Source organism: Myotis daubentonii, chromosome 13, assembly GCF_963259705.1.
Source record: "Myotis daubentonii chromosome 13, mMyoDau2.1, whole genome shotgun sequence".
NCBI lineage: Eukaryota > Metazoa > Chordata > Mammalia > Chiroptera > Vespertilionidae > Myotis > Myotis daubentonii.
Genome location: NC_081852.1, coordinates 54,566,849 through 54,587,487, shown reverse-complemented (window position 1 = coordinate 54,587,487; position 20,639 = coordinate 54,566,849). Strand labels below are relative to the sequence as shown.

The following is a 20,639-nucleotide window of genomic DNA, read 5'->3' as shown; positions in this document are numbered from 1 at the left end:
CACACACACACACACGGCTTTTTCACTCCTCAAGGGAGCAGCTGATTAACTCAATCACCCTGAGGTGTAACTATGTGAGAAGAAATTCGTTGTATTCATAGTAGAGATCCTTGCTTTTAAAGAACTATCCACACCTTGAGTGAAAGGAGTGAAACCTTTCATGGTGTGACATCAGGTAAGAACCTCACCTTGCCTTGTGGTTTGCTTGCTTGCCTCTGGGCCCGAGACTTGAATCTTGTCTCTAAAATCCCACCAGGTAAGGACACTTTCTTGGCTTAAGAAGGACTGGTCCCAGGCAAGTGTAGAGGAATAATTGTAAGTTATTAACTTATGTGAAAATCCTTTGGGGCTCCATGGACACAGACATGGCATGGACGTGTAAGAGAGTCAACTCCCAATGGGGCAGAGCTTCCACCAATGGGAGACAGAGGCCAACAGAGAAATCTCCTATTTTCTAGCGCAGTGGTTCTCAACCTTGGCTGCACATTAGAATCACCTGGGAATCTTTTTAAAATCCTGATGTCTGGGCTTCATCCACCGGAAATTCTGTTTCTTTGTTATGGGGTGAGGCCACAACATTAGTAACAAAGGAACAGAATTTCCGGAGGATGAGGCCCAGACATCAGGATTTTAAAAAGATTCCCAGGTGATTCTACTGTGCAGCCAAGGTGGAGAACCACTGCTCTAGTGGATGTTCTTGAATTGTAGTTGCTCAGCTGGCCCCTTGGAAGATGGAGATCAAGCGAGCCAATGCACTTCATAGCAAGCGGTGGCTGCTTTGAGAACAAACCCTCATATTGACTCTTCTCCCTCCATTTCCTGCCCCTTGCTCCTGATCCTCGGGACACTTCTGAATAAGGTCCTTATACTTAAGCCCTTGCCTCAGGTTCTGTTTTCTGAGGAACCCAGGCTAAGACAAATGTTTGAACCAATCCTGACGGCCGATGGAGCTCGTGTGCTCCTTGGTGAAGGCTCCCATGGCCTGACCATCACGGCGATGACGGAGGGGCTCCAGATGTGAGAGAGTGGGATGGACACGGGGGTGGGGGGTAGGGCCGAGAGCCATGTCTGTCCAGAAGGTGAGGGCTGTGTGTACCTTACCCCAGCAATGAGTGTTCACTCTGGTTCCTTAAACCCGTGGTCGGCAAACCGCGGCTCTCGAGCCACATGCGGCTCTTTGGCCCCTTGAGTGTGGCTCTTCCACAAAATACCAGGTGCGGGCGCGCACGTACACTGCGATTGAAACTTTGTGGCCCATGCGCAGAAGTAGGTATTTTGTGGAAGAGCCACACTCAAGGGGCCAAAGAGCCGCATGTGGCTCGCGAGCCACGGTTTGCCGAGCCGCAGTTTGCCGACGACTGCCTTAAACTGTCCCATTTCCAGTTGGTGGGCGTTATTTCTCCTCACAGAGTCTAATATCTAATAAGTGCCTTTTAAAAACATAAGGGGTGGCGTAAGTCACATCTAACGTTTTTCATGTTGGCACTTCTGGTTTTCACAGGGTGCCGAGGACTTGTAGCTGCTATGGAGAACCACCAACCACAACCACAGGCAGAGAGAAAGTAGCTTTTTCTCGAGATGAACTGACTGTGGTTCCTCATCCACGCCCCCGCACCCCCTGGGTTGGGACAGAGTTCTTTCTTGGTGGTCACTGGGGCTTCCAGCCCACTTCCGAGGTAAGGCTCGAGAGATTCGGCACAGAGCAGTGCCGGGAGCCGGTCCATGCTTGCTGTTTCAAGGGACCTGGCATATATGGCATACGGTTCTTAATATGTTTGCTCACCTTCTTGGCGCTGTGTTTTAACCAAGGTCACCTCTCCAAGAAAGGTTGTTCCCCCAGGTAGGGATTTTCCCCTGAAGTTAGGGAGGGAATAAAACCCCTCAACTAAGTGCCAGGCGGGTAATTAATCACTTTAACTACGAACAATCATACTTAAGCTACATAATCTTTACTCCCTGGAATGGAGATAAGAAACGCCCTAACCTTTGTAATAGAGATTGATAGGATTGAATCAACTGGTATAAATACAGATGTAACAAGACAGAAAGAGACAGAATTTAGAACACAGAACTAGAGACAGAAGAACTTCGCTGGAGAGAGCATGCTGGAGGATCCTGGACAGGGACTGGCCTCGGAGCCTGGAGGCGGAGCCTGGCAAGAGAGCATGGCAGGGGATCCTGGACTGAACCTGACTGTGGAGATTGGCAGGAGAGCCTGACTAGAACCTGGTGACTGAACCTGACTGGAGAACCTGGTGACAGAACCTGACTGGAGATCCTAAGCAGAACCTCTCTGGAGTTCCAGACCAGAACTTGGCTGGAGATCTGGGCTAGAGATCCTGGCTAGGCTGCTGATCAACTGAACACTGTCTCCGTGTCCTTCCTTCTTCGCCGACTCCGTCTACGCCTTTGGGGACCCCTGGACCCGCTGGGGCAGGACCCCAGCAGAGCAGAACATTCCGGGAGCCTTCAGGTCTTTTGTTCTTTGTCTTTGCTGTTCCTGTTCGCCCAGGCTGCCCTGTATGTATCACATTTCAGCATGGGAGCCTTCCTGAGCCCGGAGCCCCTACTGAGAGTCCCCTTCCCTCCCCCTGAGAGCGCGCGGAGCCCCACTATCTACTATGGGGAGCCTCCAGCTGCACCCTCTCCTTAGTGTGTGTGATGCTAATCCTCTTCACTTGCTTTGCAGCCTCCTCCTCCCTGCTGGCTCTCCCAACAGAAGTGCTGTTGACTTTCCTCCACCTGCAGATCCCCCATCATCATAATCTCCGAACGTTTTGGCCAACTGGTCACTAATTGGTAGACTGCCAGCCAAATACTGCCCATGGCCCTGTTGTACTGTTTTGTTCCCAGTGTTTTACAAAACAGGGAATTTCATGTATAATCTGGCTTCTCTGGAAAGATCAGAATATTAGCCATGTTGGATACTCATGACAAGTTGGCTGGGGTGTGTGCCCTCCCATTTGGAAAGGTTCCTACCATAACATATGACTTCACCTCTGGCCCCTATAGGCATTTTGGTGAGAGTGTCATGTTTATGTCATTGATTCCTTGAAGAGGTACTGAGTACCTTTTCCATGTCAGTCCTTGTTCTGGGCACAGGATAGGAAATGACAACAAGGACCAAGTATCCTGTTTTGATGAAAGGAGATAGGTTTTTAAAAGTGGAGGCACAGTATTTAAGATGTCAGGTGGTGGCAACTGCTATGTAGAATTTAAAACAGGGTAAGGTTATATCAGGTTGGGCGCCATCTTTTTTTCTTTTTAAAAAAATATATATATTTATTTGATTTTCAGAGAGGAAGGGAGAGGGAGAGAGAGAGAGAGATAGAAACATCAATGGTGAGAGAGAATCATTGCTTGGATGCGTCCTGGGGATCGAGCCCACAACCCAGGCATGTGCCCTGACCAGGAATCGAACCATGACCTCCTGTTTCATGGGCCCACTGTCAACCACTGAGCCACTCCAGCTGGGCAAGGTGCCATCTTTTCTAAACTGTTTCTGGAAGGTCCATTTTGGGGTAACGTTTAGGGGCAATGAGGGGCTTCACAAAGCCAGGGAGAGAAAGTTTTCCTTCAAGCTGCTTCTCTTCAGGCCTGGGGGTGAGGAAATAAACGGGCCTTTTTGGAACAGTAACATACAGAGGCCAAAGCACTGATCGTTCTCATTTGTTCTTATTTTAATCCCTTTCCAGTTGCCAATATTTTTCATACATAAAGCTAAGATTCACATATGGCTTTTACCCCTACCGTGGCGTGGATCAGTCCTGTTTTATTTCCTATATTTTGGGGAGCTGCCCTTTCTGCTTTAGTCACCCTGTTCACAGAGCAAGCCTTTCTAATTTGATCACCGGGGGAGCGTGTGTGGTTTTCCCTGGGGTTCTTTTCTTGGGCTATGATCACAGCTAGTGAGAAACGACTCCATGCTGCCTACTCATACCCCAGGATTTGGCCATCCACACAAACATGATGCTGTTGTGAGTTCACTTTTCTATTTAGAGAAGCATGTCGGCTAGAAATACCTCTACCTCGCTTCCCAGACGCATGCGTGTTGAGCGCGTGGCCAAAATAGCCCCCTGAGTAAGTGGCAGCTTTAAAAGCCGTCCAGCTGCTGACTTCGAACTCGAAGGTCAGCAAAGGAAAGTGGAAGCTGGGTTCTGAACAATCAAGGTGGCCCAGAGTTGAAGAGGGGTCGGGATTTGCGAGACTTGAACGACTAGACTGAGGCTTCTCCTTGGACTCCTTGCCTGTCACCTGCCGCTGTCGCCTCCCCTGGGAAGTCAGGATGAATGTGCAGGCTTGCTCGAGATGTGGCTATGGAGTGTACCCCGCTGAGAAGATCAGCTGCCTAGATCAGGTCAGTAGACGTTGCTTGGCCTTTGGCAGGAATCACAAACGTGGGAAATTTATCTTCTCACGTAGGGACATGTGGATTCTTTTGAACCACCCGAAAAAGATGTATTTCTCACCCTTTTGCAGTTCTACCCAGTTCTAGCTATGTCTTCTATATTGTCTCAAAAAATGTCACTCATTTATATAACATACTGTAGCTGCGTGTTTTTAAATCACCGTTTTATGCCCAAAGCTCTTTTTTTTTTTCTAACCCTGAAATATGTAAGAATCCTGAGTCTGAAAAAAAAAAAGGGCAATTTTGGTAAATCTTTTCTGTATGATTTCTAGATATGGCATAAAGCATGTTTTCACTGTGAAGTTTGCAAGATGATGCTGTCGGTTAATAACTTTGTGAGTCACCAGAAAAAGCCATACTGTCATGCGTAAGTGTTCGATGGCCCTCCCCAACACCTCCTGAGTTTTGTTTGTTTATTTTTTAACAAGTAGCCAATCAGAGATTCAAAATCACGCACCCCAGGGGTAAATCCAAGAAATGTCTTCTCAAAGGTTTTTACTTACAATCGCTGATGAACCCTAAGGCAGGATTTTATGCAGTATATAAAAAGTTGAAAGTTTCATATTTCTTCTTATAAGTAAAAGATAAAATCTACCCTCTATAAACCCATGTCAAACTATTAAATATTGTCCAAAACAATATAATTGCCATGATACAGTATATGCATATAGAGTTTTAACAGTTTTTCTTTTAAATAATTTTGGAATCTTTTTGTATTTGTTCAGAAAGTTTTTAAGTGATCATTTCCAGTTACATTTGGTCTTTAAGTTACATATATTGAATTTTTTTTAAATTTATTTATTGTCTTTAAGACCTATTGTCTGGAAAATCATGAATTATTGTTTTCTATTTATTAATTTTTAAAAACGACTGTGCCTTTGAGATAAGTCACTCAATCATCTTGGAGAAAGTACATTTCTAATTTGGCTTTACACCCGTTTTTTGTAGTCACAACCCAAAGATCAACACTTTCACGAGTGTCTATCAGACTCCATTAAATGTAAACAGGAGGAAGTCTCCAGGAGACCTTCATGGGGTAAGTTACTTACTTTTGAATTTCAAAACAGCCTTTAAAGAAAGTTTCTTAGCTCAGACGCCTATTAAGTTTTCAAGTATGTATCTAAATGTGAACTTGCCCATTTTCTCCACATACACACGCATGTAGGTGACAAATGTTGCTATTGGTCCTATCACAGTATAGGGGCCCAGGGTAATCGTGCTTGAATATCTGAGGTGCTTGTATCCAGAGTAATCTCTCTGGTCTGCCAGCTTTGGACACATTGATGACAGTTTATACAATAGGTCCTGTATATACCAGGAGCCTGATACATAAAACAACGTTTTTATAGTTAGAAAATGTTACAAAAGCCTTTCCTTTGTTTCCCCCATAATTCTTTTGGTATAGGTAAATTAAAAACCTCTAGTACAGGGGTCCCCGCGGGCCACATGCAAATACAAATATTGTATTTGTTCCTGTTTTGTTTTTTTACTTCAAAATAAGATATGTGCAGTGTGCATAGGAATTCGTTCATAGTTTTTTTAAAAAACTGTAGTCCGGCCCTCCAACGGCCTGAGGGACAATAAACTGGCCCCCTGTTTAAAAAGTTTGAGGACCCCTGCTCTAGTATGACCATTTCAAATCTCTCCTAATTCAGTAGTGCTTAAGATTATTTGCAGCCTCTCTTTCCCCTTGGGGTAGCAGTAGGTCAAAGATATTTTTATTTAGAAGTGATATTTGGGTGGACAAGGAGGCCACGTTGATCAACCAGCCTCTTTTGAAAAAACCAACAGTGGAGTTTTGTCAAATAACCAGCTGTTGATTGAACACTTGAATTTATTACAATGATGAATCATTTAACTTCTCCTCCCAACCTCCCCATGCCCCACAAGAAGTTCTTTGGGGTAGAGCTAGTAGCTTTCTAAAATTAGAAAATTACACATTGGATGGAAGGTGCTCTAGAAATCTTCCTAATGTTACCTCATTTCCTACTGACTCCTGACTGCTCAGGCCATACTCCTCTCAAAAAAATGTGTATTAGATCAGCCTTAGCCTTATCACGTGGCTCGCTATATATACCGTCAAGATTGCCTATTTTGCTAAGTACTTTGCACTACTTTCAACTTGTTTTTTTTTTAACAAGCTTATATAGCACTTACTGTACATTTTTTTTGCTTAATTCATTTAATGTACATTGTAGTCCAATAAATTAAATGCTATTGTTATTCTATTCTACTGGAGAGGGAATGGAGGCTCAGATTGTTGTTCATTTATCATTGGTTTCTGAGGATTCACGAGACTTAAGAAGTCACAAGCAATCTTAGATTACTGAGAAGGCTAATTCTTTCAGGATTTTGTTTTCATCTCTTGAGGTCTAAGGGCACCTACATGATTATTTTAAAAATAAGTAAGTAATTACTAAGACAGAATTCCCTGTTTGGTAGAAGTTGTAGAAGAATGAAACATCTAGGTTCTTTTCTATCCAGAGAATGAACGTTAGCCTGCCGGGGTCCAACCCCAGCTGGTCCAGGGGTTCCCAAAGGCGTAGACGGAGTCGGCGAAGAAGGAATGACACGGAGACAGCGTTCAGTTGATCAGCAGCCTAGCCAGGATCTCTAGCCAGGATCTCCAGCCAAGTTCTGGTCTGGATCTCCAGAGAGGTTCTGTCCAGGTTCTCCAGTCAGGTTCAGTCACCAGGTTCTAGTCAGGCTCTCCTGCCAATCTCCGCAGTCAGGTTCAGTCCAGGATCCCCTGCCATGCTCTCTCGCCAGGCTCCGCCTCCAGGCTCCGAAGCCAGTCCCTGTCCAGGATCCTCCGGCATGCTCTCTCCAGCGAAGTTCTTCTGTCTCTAGAGAACGTTCTGTGTCGGTTCTGTGCCTAGGCTCTGTCTCTCTTGGTCCTGTCTTCCAAGCCCTGTGACTTGCTGTCTTGTTACATCTGTATTTATACCAGTTCATTCAATCCTATCAATCTCTATTACAAAGGTTAGGGCGTTTCTTATCTCCATTCCAGGGAGTAAAGATTATGTAGCTTAAGCATGATTGTTCGTAGTTAAAGTGATTAATTACCCGCCTGGCACTTAGTTGAGGGGTTTTATTCCCTCCCTAACTTCAGGGGAAAATCCCTACCTGGGGAAACAACCTTTCTCAGAGAGGAGACCTTGGTTAAAACACATAGTGCCAAGAAGGTGAGCAAACATTTTAAGAACAGTATGCCATATATGCCAGGTCCCTTGAAACAGCAAGGATAGACCGGCTCCCGGCATTAGCCCTTAGAGCAGTGATGGCGAACCTATGACACGTGTGTCAGAGGTGACACGCGAACTCATTTTTTTGGTTGATTTTTCTTTGTTAAATGGCATTTAAATATATAAAATAAATATAAAAAATGTAAATCTTTGTTTTACTATGGTTGCAAATATCAAACAATTTCTATATGTGACACGGCACCAGAGTTAAGTTAGGGTTTTTCAAAATGCTGACACGCCAAGCTCAAAAGGTTTGCCATCACTGCCTTAGATCTTCCTTACCCCGCTAATAGCATGTAGCCCCCCCCCCCCCACTTCTTCCTGCTTCCTCACAATAATCCTGAATCTTGTGGAAGGTCTCTGGGGACAGACACTCCTCAGTCTGGGATTTGTGCTGTGGGAGGGGGACCACAAAGATGTGGTTATGATTCCTTAAGCCAGTGGCTCTCCAGGGGACATTTGATAATGTCTTTTTTGATGATCACAACTGGGAGGAGGACATCTGGTGGACAGAGATCAGCTATGCTGCTGAATATCCTACAATGCATAAGAAACGCTGCCTTCGTTATGTAGTGTTCATGGTAGCTTCCTAACTCCAAGGGGAAAAGCATGTAAAACCTCTCAATTTATATATTTAAAAATATACGTATTGGAGCTGCATTATCTAGCCTAGAAAGTCAGTGATGGGAAGTGCCTTGATGAGGAACTAGAATCCCTGGGTTCTACATCTGGCTCTGACGACCCACTGAAAAAAAAAATTTTTTTTTAAATGTATTTTATTGATTTTTACAGAGAGGAAGGGAGAAGGATAGAGAGTTAGAAACATTGATGAGAGCGAAACATTGATCAGCTGCCTCCTGCACACTCCCCACTGGGGATGTGCCCGCAACCAAGGTACATGCCCTTGACCGGAATCGGACCTGGGACCCTTAAGTCCGCAGGCCGACGCTCTTATCTGCTGAGCTAAACCGGTTAGGGCCTCACTGAAAAATTTTAGTGAGTTCACTTCTTTTCCCAGACCTTTCTCATCTATAAAATCAATGGTTTAAAATTTAGCTTGTTAATATTGCAGGTTTTTGGGCCCCACTTTAAACCTCATAAATTATGTTATTAGACCTAAAATCTTTGGATTTTTTCTTTTATGGCTAGTCCTTTTTATGTTTTCTTTAAGAAATCTTTGCCTATTTCATGGTCACAAAGATATTGTTGATATGTCATACTCCCAAATTGATCTATACATTCAATGCAATCCCCAAATCTTAGGTTTTGTTCATGGAAATTTATTAACTAGTTTTAAAATTGATATGAACATGCAGAAATTCTAGAATGGCCAAGAAATCATGAAAAACAAAATTGCAGGACTTAGGTTACCAGATTTCAAGACTTACAACAAAAGTAGTAGTAATTAACTCAGTGTCGTAATGTCATAAGAACAAATAGACCAGTAGCATATAATCCAAGGTCCGGAAATAGAACTTCTCATATATGGTCACTCGAATTACAACACAGGCACCACTGCCATTCCATGTAGCAAGAATGATCTTTAAATAAATGGTGAGGGAGGGATTGGATATTTGCATGGAAAAAAAGGAACCTTGATTCCTACCTCACATTTATACACAAAGATTAACTAAAGATGTGTTATGGATCCAGATGCTAAAGGTAAAATTATAAAACATGAGAGAACACCTACTTGAATCTGGGGAGCCAGCATTTTTACAAGCTCCCTGGGTAACTGTTGCACAAACTAAAGTTAAGAATTGCTACTCTAATGTGTAGTGTTTTCTGAGGTTCATTTAACCTGAATTCTCGTTGTGTGATAAGCTCATGGAGACTTTAAGTCCTTGTAATTGCACCACTGAAGTGAACTTTGCACACAGCAGGTGCTCTATGCATGCTGCCCATCTGGTGGAACAGCTGAAACCACGAGGAGACTGACAGCACAGTGTGTTGTGGTGCAGTGATGCTGTGCAGTTGAGACTTAGGAAAATCCTCCCAATTCAGCTGCAGATTATTTCTTTTCTTTTCTTTTTTTTCTGATGAAAACGTTACTGACAACATCTTCATTGGTAGGTTGATGAGCCAGACGATGGTGGAAGGTTTAAATCGGTGTTTCAGTGGGACATGGAATCCAAGGATGGGGCGACCACATCTAATGGGCGACCATTGGTGAACGAGGTGAGTTATGAATGGGTTTGGAAACAGAAAAGATTGACACCCTGTGCAAATGAAATGCATTCTCATTATTACTGCTAGACAAATTCAGTGAGGCTTCTCTTATCCAGTTTGTACATCCAACTGTCCAATTACCTTTAGAACTCTTCTATGATGTAAGTGAATCGCAGAAAGTCGATTGCTTAGGACAGTGGTCGGCAAACTGTGGCTTGCGAGCCACATGCGGCTCTTTGGCCCCTTGAGTGTGGCTGTTCCACAAAATACCACGTGCGGGCGCGCACGTACAGTGCGATTTAAACTTCATGGCCCATGCGCAGAAGTTGGTATTTTGTGGAAGAGCCACACTCAAGGGGCCAAAGAGCTGCATGTGGCTCTCGAGCCGCAGTTTGCCAACCACTGGCTTAGGACATTAGGTTATTTTTTTAGTTTGATAAAAATGAACATTTTGCTTAGCTGAGACCTGCCATATGCCAATAGGAGAGTGTAGTTTTTAGAGAACTTCTCTCTGATATTGACGATGTGTTGTGAGCATTGCAGGGAGGGTGGGGTTGGTAGGGGGAATCCTACCTGCCAAATGCGCATAGGGGGTGTTTGTATGCATTTGTGTGTTTCCTTTTTAGAGACCCTACTGGACTGGATATGGGGAAGGGAATGCTTGGTGCCCAGGAGCTCTGCCAGACCCTGAAATCGTAAGGATGGTTGAGGCTCGAAAGTCTCTTGGTGAGGTAAGGGCTTTAGAAATTATTTCAGCCATTCATTTGAATGTTCCTTTATTTTAAAGTGTGGTGGACGGAGTACTGGCCCCTCCCCCAAGATCCCCACGTCCTAACAACTGGAACCTGTGCATATGTTACATGTCCAAAGGGACTTTGCGGACGTCAATAACCTAAGGATTTTGAGATGGAAGATTTATCGTGGATTATTAGGGTGGCCGCAGGGTAATCAATTGGGTCCTTATAAGGAGGGAGGCAGGAGGGTCGGAGTCAGAGAAGAGGTGATGTGACAACAGAAGCAGAGGTCAAGGCCCTGCGGAGCCAGAAGCCAAGAATGCTGGCAGCCTCTGGAAGCGGGAAAAGGCCAGAAACAGGTTCTCCCCAGAGCCTCCAGAAGGAACAGCCCTGAGGGCCCGGCTTAGGTTCCTGACAGCCAGCACTGTCAGAGAGTCCTCACTTTAGCAGGTTTTCGTGTGAAAAAGGCATTGGTAGCCCAGATGGTGGAAATCCTTAACAATTTGCACAGACTCCCTTCCCGTCCTCCCCAAACATCTGGGTTACCTGCCCTTTGAAGAAATCACTTCGGGAAATACGGGTAGTCTTCAGTGACTTTTCCTTTAGCAAATGGAAAGGACACAATAGAAACACAACTGCTAAGTTTCTGTGTCTTATTAGGGAAACTAATCAGAGATACTAAAAAAGCAAGGAGGGAAAAGTAACTAACATTGTACTCCCAATGCTGTTATAAGCATGTCACACTCCAGGCCTGCGGGCCACATGCGGCCCACAGCAAATATTCTTGCAGCCCAGCCGATATAACAGTATGTAAGAAACACTTTAATAAAAATTTTGTAGCTTAATTTTTATAATATCCTGTTATACATAATTATTAATAACAAATTACCACATTTGCTAGCGACTGATTACTATAATCGTGTTGCATTCATTTTCCTCATGCACCTTACGTGCAAGTGCACCATTTCTCTCCACTAATACTAGCAGTGAATATTTTAGCAGCCAATTGCCACATCTTTAGTTTTGTACTGACTTGTTTGGTGTGCGCAACAGGAAATATTTCGCTTTTGGAGAACAAAAAAAAAACAGTTTTATTTGCGTTACACTTATTAATTTGTGCAGTTATTCAGTGTCTGGTAAGTTAATGTTCAAGAAAAAATACGAATTTTTATTAAAATGTTCTATTATTTTATGTTAACGATGACTCATTTATTTCAGCCCTTCATATTCAGCACATCTCTATCAAAATAAACCTACATTTCTATGAAAATCGAAGCTTTTGTTCATTGCGGTCCACATCAACTTAAACCTTGTTCATTTGGCCAGTGTTAGCCTTTGAGTTTGGCATGCTTGCTGTAGAACTATCTCTAGTGGACAAGTTAAGGCCAGGCTCCTGCATATTAATGGATTTATTATCATACATGCCTTTGAGTCAAAGAAATACGGATTGAGGTGTGCCGGGTTCCACATAATATGATGTCAACATGGAAGGGGGAAGTTTTTTTTTTTTCACCTGGGGAATATTATTTGAAGGTGTGATTCATTTGTGAATAATAGTTTCCAAAATGTGAATAACATTTTTGGATTCATTCCAGGTGGCTGAATTATTTTCCAGGTATCTTACACATCCAGTGGCATTGGTTCTGATGGTGCTTGCTATTGCTATTTTATTAGCTCTCATCCGAAATTGTATAGTAGGTTCTCATGCTGACCTTGGTTCTGACCAGCAGGAGTACACAGAAGACTATGAGCAGCCGCGGGGTAAGGGGAGCTTCCCAGCCATGATCACGCCTGCTTATCAAAGGGCCAAGAGAGCCAGCCAGCTGGCCAGCCAAGTGAGTGTGTTCGTGCTTAGTCACTATTAATTATGCTAATGTTTGTTATTAGTGTACCCCCAGGGGTCAGATAAAATTCAATGAGACAGTGCTTTTGGACAGAAGGCACCATTAGTGTGGTGTTATGTGGAGAAAACTGTGTTCTTGTCTCTCCCCTATCAGTTATCCTCTGTACCATAATTGGGCCGCATCCATCACATGGAGAGAAGACCATGCATCTCACCCCAAAACTGGACCAAATAAGTTCTTGAGGTCACTTTAGCATGAAGGACACTGGTTCTTCTTAAGCAGATAGCAGACCCTCCTGAAGAACAGCACAGCTTGCTAGTTAAGACTTTAGAATTTGAATCCTGGCTCTCTCGCTGGCTGTGAGCAAATTACTTAACCTCTCTGTGTCTCAGCTACTTCTGTGCAAAATAGGGTGATGAAGTGAGTTAGCATTTGTTAATGTTTAGCAGTGCCTGGTACCCTCTTAGACTTTTCCTATTAGCATCATTGCTTTTTGAAGTGGAGACTCACCCCAGGTGTGTGTTCACAGTAGCCCCAAGGTGTAGCTTCTGGAGAGCTCCAAGGAGAGGTTTTCACAAAGGCCAGTGAGTATGACCTTGACCCTATACTGTCTCCTCAGGTGGAATACAAGAGAGGGCACGATGAGCGAGTCTCCAGGTTCACCACAGTGGCGGATACTCCTGAGCTGCTACGGGCCAGGGCTGGGGGACAGCTTCAAAGTGATGTAAGAAATGATGAAGGCGGAGACTCAGTGATTCTCACTTATGACCCCCCATTCTTTCCTTATTTGGAGAAGGAGGGAGGGGGAATGTGGGAGGCATGTCAGTCCTACACGGGGAATAGGGAGAACTTCCTAAGGTCAAGTATGGTCAGATCAGATAAGTCAGCTCACATACTGTAGACCTTGTGAAAACTCATGTTTAGAGAGAAAACTTGAGAATAGTAACAAATCAGATGTATCTGATGAATCTGAAAGAATTCATTTTATATTCTCTCCTTGTCACTGAAAATTATAGACCACAACTTCTAAAGAATTTCTACCACTTTTCATAGTCTAGTTGCTCCGTAGGATAAGGCCAAGAACTCACTATTGTTCTGAGTGGGAAGCTTAAAACAAGTTGAAGTTCAGCTGAACAAGTGGCTTCTATTTGCCTTGGGTTGAGAAGCCTGTCTTGTCTCCCAGACTTGACTGGCGGCTCCTCAAAGGCGGAAGCCGTATTCCTCTGCCTAGCCTTTCACCTGGCCCACACCAGGTGCTGCACACACACGTGTTGAATTCTACATTGAGTTTCATGTGCCAGGCACTGTGTCAAGTATTGGGAATAAGAAGGTAAATAGGATGTGCAGGGCCCATCCAGCTCTAACAGCTGTGACCTAACAGCTGTGACTAGGGGATTGCAGGGTGTTCCAGGAGCCCTTAGCAAGGCTTCCCACCCGATTGCCTGGTAGACAGCAGGATGGTGACATGCGATTCAAAGTTTGTTTTCATTTTCCAGGTGGTCTACACTGAGGACTATGAACAGCAGAGAGGCAAAGGCAGTTTTCCTGCTATGATCACACCTGCTTATCAGATAGCCAAAAGGGCCAATGAGCTGGCGAGTGATGTGAGTGTCCCCAGCAATGGTGTCCTGTTAGGGGAGGAAACAGGAAGTTACCTGGGCCTGACAAGTCCAACCTCCTGTCTCCTGTTGCATGGGCTGTGGACCCAAGAAGTAGCTTTTCTTCATGGTTGTCAATCAATTTCACTACAATCTGGCACTTTATGTCCCAGCACGCTCCCGGGACCCAAACATAAAAAGAACACTCCACAGCCATTTAGTTTTACACTCTGGCCTCTGTGCATAGGAGGCAGAATTCACCCGGTTTGTCCTTTCTCTTCAAACAGGTGAGGTACCATCAACAATATCAAAGAGAAATGAAGGGAATGGCTGGTTCAGCCACAGCAGCCGAGGGCACATTGGCAAGGGACTATGTGGACCAGTGTGGTCAGGTATGTGATCAAAGGACTCTCTGGGAGAACGGCCCTTTGCGATGGTCAGTTATGTAGCCTGTGACACAGCCCGTGGCCATTTCATCGGAGGTTGGGCTGTGGCTTATCTTTGCCCTATTGATGAAAGGTGGACTTTCCAAGCCAGAAAGTAGCGGGCAAGCAATTTCATGGGGGCCATCTTGAACCACTTAGGAAAACAGATTCCAAGCATTCCGCCCCCCCCCTTTTTTTAAAAATAAAGGACCTATATCAAGATGGTGGTTTTACAAGAATACAGCATTCTCATCTATTCCCTGAAGAATGGTCTCATGGACTAAAACTGGCTACTTAAAATTTTTTTTTTAAATTTATTTTGAGAGAGAGGGGAAGGGAGAGGGAGAGAGAAAGAAACATCAATGTGATCGGCTGCCTCCTGCATGCCCCCTACCAGGGATTGAGCCTACAACCCAGGCATGTGCCCTGACTGGGAATCGAACTGGCAACCTTTTGGTGCATGGGATGATATCCAACCAACTGAGCCACACCGGCCAGGACAGGACTGGCTACTTTTAACTCACTATTGCATAAGCACAAAGGGGATCTAAATACGTGTCTTGAAAAATATTTAGCAATTCACCAAGCAGCAGGGCTCATTTTCTTAAGTGGAGTTTCTTATCTGGGTTGCTGGATAAAGCAACATTCCAGAGAATGCAAACCTTTTCCCCAGTTTTAGTTCTTAAATGAACTATACTTGATAGACTGTAAAAAGGTTGAGGTGACAATTACAAGCTACTTTTTATTTGCACATCCCTGTCTGTTTTCTGGTACTAGACGGGTGTCGCAGGGGAGAAAGAAAACATTATTTTTTTCATGGTTGTAAGTAAAGAACATTGGAAGACCAATTGTGTGTACTGGAAGAGTACATTCACTGAGCTTAGTTAATATTTTTTTCTTAATTGGGCAGTTGTGTGAAATGATGGCAGTAGGTAGACTCTACAACATAAATGATTCATTCAACATAATTTATAAAAGATAACAAATAACTTATTTCTCTTCTTCAGAGAAACAGGTTGCCCATGTGCGGATACACTCGTGAAGATAGTTAGTGACTCCATTGCAAATGTCTGCCTGAGCAAAAATACTGCGTTTTGAATTAAAAAGGCCATTTTATGAAATTCCATAATAAGTTAGTTAAATGGTCTCCGAGTGCTTTAAACTCAGTGGAAATACTTTTTTTTTTTTTATTGATTTCATGTTTTAAATATGTTGTTAAGAAGGCTCAGGACAACTTTTAAAAAATCCGTACAGTATTTGGCGAAAATGATTTTGTTCTAAATGTGGGCCTGAGAAAGGTAGCATTCAGGACGACTGGAAGACAGGACGGCTTTCCCGGCATCCATTCAGAAAGGAATTCTCCATTATCCATGGGCCTGGGAGGCTGGGAAAGTGTCGTGATTTATCTGGCGAAAATGACTATGATGATAATGAGAATGGCCACCGTTTACTTAGCGCTGACTGGGTACTGGGCCCCAGGAAGTGGTGCTGACTCCACAGTCTGCTGCCTTAACCCCTACGTGGCACCACTCCTGGGGAGATCACTGGAATGTCCGGTGTGGACGGGCCTCAGGGGGAACAGGTTCTAGGAAAGATCACGGCTCACTTCCCACCCGTGCAGGGAGGGAAACCTTACTGATGGAAGGTTTTGATCAACTCAGCAGGGTTACGTGGAGGACTATGAGGAGCACCGAGGGAAGGGCAGCTTCCCCGCCATGATCACCCCAGCTTATCAGAACGCCAAGAAAGCCCACGCACTCGCTAGTGATGTAAGTACCGCATTGGGACGACCGCAGGTCCACAGAAGCAGAGAAGTGAGACTGAAGGCGGTGCTGGCTGAAACCTACACACGGATACATTTGTTAGAGCCGAGCCAAAGTAGAATGCTAGCCCTCAGTTTCTATGCAGATTTCTGGCATCCACTGCTTTTGTTCAGACTGTTTTGGTCCCATGTATCTGCTTCAAAGGAGATTGACATGGACAGAATGGCATGCCTCACTTTAGGTCAGCTGAAGCCAGTGCAAATGCTGGCCCAGGCAGGTATGCTGGGGCTAGGACACTCTTTGCAAAATAACCCATCTAGAAATCGAGCATTTTTTAAAATACTTTATTTTTAAGAATTATTTATTTGTATTCATTGTTTTATCTTATTCCCTGGAGTGTGGTATTTTTTTTAAGAAAATGTATTTTTTTCAAAATTTCCTTTTTATTTAAAGAAATGGTTCTTCCTAAGACAATGTAGAATACTCATTTTTCTCACAAGTTGGCCAGGAGCACACAAATGCAAGAATTTCTGATTTGAGATTAGTAGATTTGTTTCTTTCAGTCTTTTGTTTTTCACTTTTAATTTCTTTATTGATTATGGCATTACATATGTGCCCTTATCCCCCTATCACTCCCCGACTCATGCCCTCACCCCCAATCAAGCACTTTTGATAGCTGATTAGAAAAGTCATATGATTATCAGACTGGGTGTAACCCAGGTGATAAAATGATTTTTATTTGCAGAAGGTTGGCCAGCTACCGGTCCTTGAGAGACAGGCTATAATTAAATTTGGTAAAGTGACACACACACTGTGTAGAACTAAGACACCAACTTGAACTTGGTGTATAATTGGAAGCCAGGCATTCAGTTCACAACCCTTTGCCCTTCTCAATTACTCGGTTACTATTCAGTTATTAAACCTGTTTACCCAGAGCAATACACTTGCACCCCAAGGGGAAATAGAAAGACACATTCATCTCTCTGCCCCTTCTCAGCAGACAAGATGAGAAATGATGTTGAAACCTATGACAGACCGGGTTTGGGACTACACCTTTTTTTATGCAGAATTAGAGTGCAAAGTGTGAAAAGGGCCAGTAACTTTTTTGTAGTGAAATTCTTGTTTTTTTCTTATTCACCTTATTTACAAACGTGATCCTGTTTATTTCAGTTTACAATTATGTTACATAGACAGAAAATTTATAGATATTTCTAGGGTGTGAAAATGAGCCACTTTCCATAAAGACAGTGGTTCTCAACCTTCTGGCCCTTTAAATACAGTTCCTCACGTTGTGACCCAACCATAAAATTATTTTTGTTGCTACTTCATAACTGTAATGTTGCTACTGTTATGAATCATAATGTAAATATCTGATATGCAGGATGGTCTTAGGTGACCCCTGTGAAAGGGTCCTTCGACCGCCAAAGGGGTCGCGACCCACAGGTTGAGAACCGCTGCGTAAAGATGTACTGACAGTGCACCAAATAAAAGTGACCCGAGCCAATAACATTTTAATATGAAAGGGACTGAGTGGGATGTGGATTGTATGGAGAGAAAAAAACACATATGATATGATATTTGTCCTTCAGGAAATTCTGTGAAGTGAATGTTGCCATTAAGTGTGGTATAATTTGAGGGTAAGTTCTGCCATGGAGCATGAAGACAGCACCTCTGGACCCTCTTTGTGTGTGTCTTTCAGATAAAATACAGGCAGGACTTCAACAGGATGAAAGGTGCTGCTCATTACCACTCCCTCCCGGCCCAGGACAACCTGGTTCTGAAGCGGGCTCAGAGCGTGAACAAGCTTGTGAGCGAGGTGCGTATGGGGGACAGTCGCTACTGCTTGCTGTCACTTCCTTTAACCCCCATAAAGGCAGTGAAAGGACAAATTCCATGTAAAGCCACAGGCACTACACCTGGGCTGCCAGTTCCCAAAGAACGAACGTGCAGTGAAAGCAATTCACAGGCGAGCCCAGAACAAAACCAATTCATTAAATAACAAATTTAATTTCTGATGGCTCAAAAGCTTCTCCCTGAATTCTTACAGGGCTGAGCTATTCAGAGCTTCCAGGCAATAGATTTCTAGTTGCCAAATATCAGGTGAGCTAACCTGTAGAAATATGCGTCATCCCTATAGAGTGGGAATCAACGGACAGGAAGTGGCTTGAACTGGAACTTCTCCCATTCTCTCATCATTGTAGTCAAATTCCCAAGAAAATTGTGGGCACTACATGAATCACCTTTACCTTAGAGGCTGAACTGGCTGCCAGAGGGTGTGCTTTGTTGGTCCTACCCAGTGATTAAGCTATTTAGAACTGTTAGGACTCTTCCAAGGAAATCTCCCCTCTAGTTCTCCATGTCCTTTTCAAGCCCCAGATTCTCATTTGCTTTACCTATCTGGACCCTAAAGGCATTTGAGTTGGCAACAGGTCATAAAAGGGAAGAATGCTTTGTGAATGTTTGCTGAACCTTGCTCTTTTTTATTTCTTTTTAAAATATTTTATTGATCTCAGAGAGGAAGGGAGAGGGAGAGAAAGAAAGAGAAACATCAATGATGAGAGATAATCACTAATTGGTGTCTGCAACTTGGGCATGTGCCCTGACCCTGACCGAGAATTGAAGCATGACCTCCTGGTTCATAGGTCGATGCTCAACCACTGAGCCACGCCTGGTCACAGGGCATTAGATCTGGGTGGGACCTTTACAGCCTGCAGGTCCTTCCTTTGTCATAGGCCTGGAAAAGTAAAGTGTCTCTTTCTGGTTCAAAGAGACTTTCAGGGACAGAACTGGAACTAGAAGGCTGACAACACAGTCCTGCCACCCAGGAACAACAGTTACCATTTTGAGCTTTTTCTGTGTGAATATTTTATAAGCAAGTACATGAATGTAAGAACATACAGTTTCAGAATTAGAATTCAGCTGTACTTTTTAATTTTATACTAGGGGCCCGGTGCACGAAATTCGTGCACTGGGTGTGTGTGTGTGGGGGGGGGGAGTGTCCCTCAGCCCAGCCTGCCCCCTCTCACATACTGGGAGCCCTCAGGCATTGACCCCCATCACCCTCCAATCGCAGGATTGGCCCCTTGCCCAGGCCTGACGCCTCCGCCAGAGGTGTCAGGCTTGGACAGGGGACCCCCATCTCCCCCCGATCACTGGCTCTGGCCCCCGCCCAGGCCTGAGGCCTCTGGCCCAGGAATCATGCCTGGGCATGGGACCCCCATCTCCCTCTGATCGCTTGCTCCACCCCCCGCCCAAGCCTGACGCCTCTGACCCAGGCTTCAGGCCTGGGCAAGGGAACCATCATATCCCCCCAATCCCTGGCTCCGCCCCCCACCCAGGCCTGATGCCTCGGCCAGAGGAGTTGACCCTCATCACCCTCCGATCACCAATCACCGGATCGGCCCCTTGACCAGGCCTGAGGCCTCCGGCAGAGGTGTCAGGCCTGGGCAGGGGACCCCCAGCTCCCCGCGGTTGCAGGCTCCGCCCCTGCCCAGGCCTAACGCCTCTGGCTGAGGCGTCCGGCTCGGGCAGCGGGGACCCGCAGCTGCAGCGGCCCCGCGATCGTGGGCTCTGCTTTAGGCCCAGGCAAGGGACCCCTAGCTCCTGGGACTGCCAGCTTCGACTGTGCCCAGCTCCCATCGCTGGCTCCACCCCTACTTCCTGCTATCACTGGCCAGGGCAGCAAAGGCGCCTGATTCTCTGATCACGGCTGGGGGGCAGGGCAAAGGCGGCCCCAGGGCCACCTTTGCCCTGCCCCCCAGCTCTTAGCTCCCCCTTGGTTTTCCGATCACTGTCAGTGGCAGGGGGCTTCTTCCTGCTTTCCCTTTCACCTCCCTGCATTGTGCCTACATATGCAAATTAACCGCCATCTTGTTGGCAGTTAACTGCCAATCTTAGTTGGCAGTTAATTTGCATATAGCCCTGATTAGCCAATGAAAAGGATATCGTCGTACGCCAATTACCATTTTTCTCTTTTATTAGTGTTGATCCTATTGTGAGCATCTTGCATACCTTAGAAGGCATATTGCCACCCTATCCTATATAATAAAAGGCTAATATGCAAATCAACCAAATGGCAGAACGACCGCAATGACGCATACTGACCACCAGGGGGCAGATACTCAACACAGGAGCTGCACTCGATGGTCAATGTGCTCCCCTAGGGGGAGCGCCACTCAACCAGAAGCTGGGCTCACAGCTGGTGAGCGCAGTGGCGGTGACGGGAGCCTCTCCCACTTCCATAGCAGCCTTAAGGATGTCTGACTGCCAGCAGGCCTAAGCCATCAGTCGGATATCCCCCAAGGGCTCCTGGACTGCGAAAGGGCTCAGGCCAGGCTGAGGAACCCTCCTGAGTGCATGAATTTCATGCACCGAGCCTCTAGTGCAGTGAGGGCGAACCTTTTGAGCTCAGCGTGTCAGCATTTTGAAAAACCCTAACTTAACTCTGGTGCTG

General features: G+C 45.0%; 1 protein-coding gene across 4 annotated transcripts in view; it reads left to right on the top strand.

Moving 5' to 3' along the window:
- Window positions 1–3,322: 3,322 nt before the first annotated feature.
- Window positions 3,323–20,639, top strand: part of NRAP (nebulin related anchoring protein) — a 67,268-nt gene continuing 49,951 nt past the window's right edge. For 2 of the 4 annotated variants that reach the window (XM_059661459.1, XM_059661458.1), the window contains exons 1-11: window positions 3,325–4,357; window positions 4,681–4,775; window positions 5,357–5,444; window positions 9,727–9,831; window positions 10,449–10,553; window positions 12,287–12,391; window positions 13,020–13,124; window positions 13,897–14,004; window positions 14,286–14,390; window positions 16,088–16,192; window positions 17,886–18,002. In XM_059661459.1, coding sequence (XP_059517442.1) covers window positions 4,286–4,357; window positions 4,681–4,775; window positions 5,357–5,444; window positions 9,727–9,831; window positions 10,449–10,553; window positions 12,287–12,391; window positions 13,020–13,124; window positions 13,897–14,004; window positions 14,286–14,390; window positions 16,088–16,192; window positions 17,886–18,002 — 1,110 coding nt within the window. In that variant the 5' untranslated portion in view covers window positions 3,325–4,285. Of the gene's footprint in view, window positions 4,358–4,680; window positions 4,776–5,356; window positions 5,445–9,726; window positions 9,832–10,448; window positions 10,554–12,283; window positions 12,392–13,019; window positions 13,125–13,896; window positions 14,005–14,285; window positions 14,391–16,084; window positions 16,193–17,885; window positions 18,003–20,639 lie in introns of all 4 variants that reach the window. The other 2 variants (XM_059661456.1, XM_059661457.1) reach the window with 2 other exon arrangements.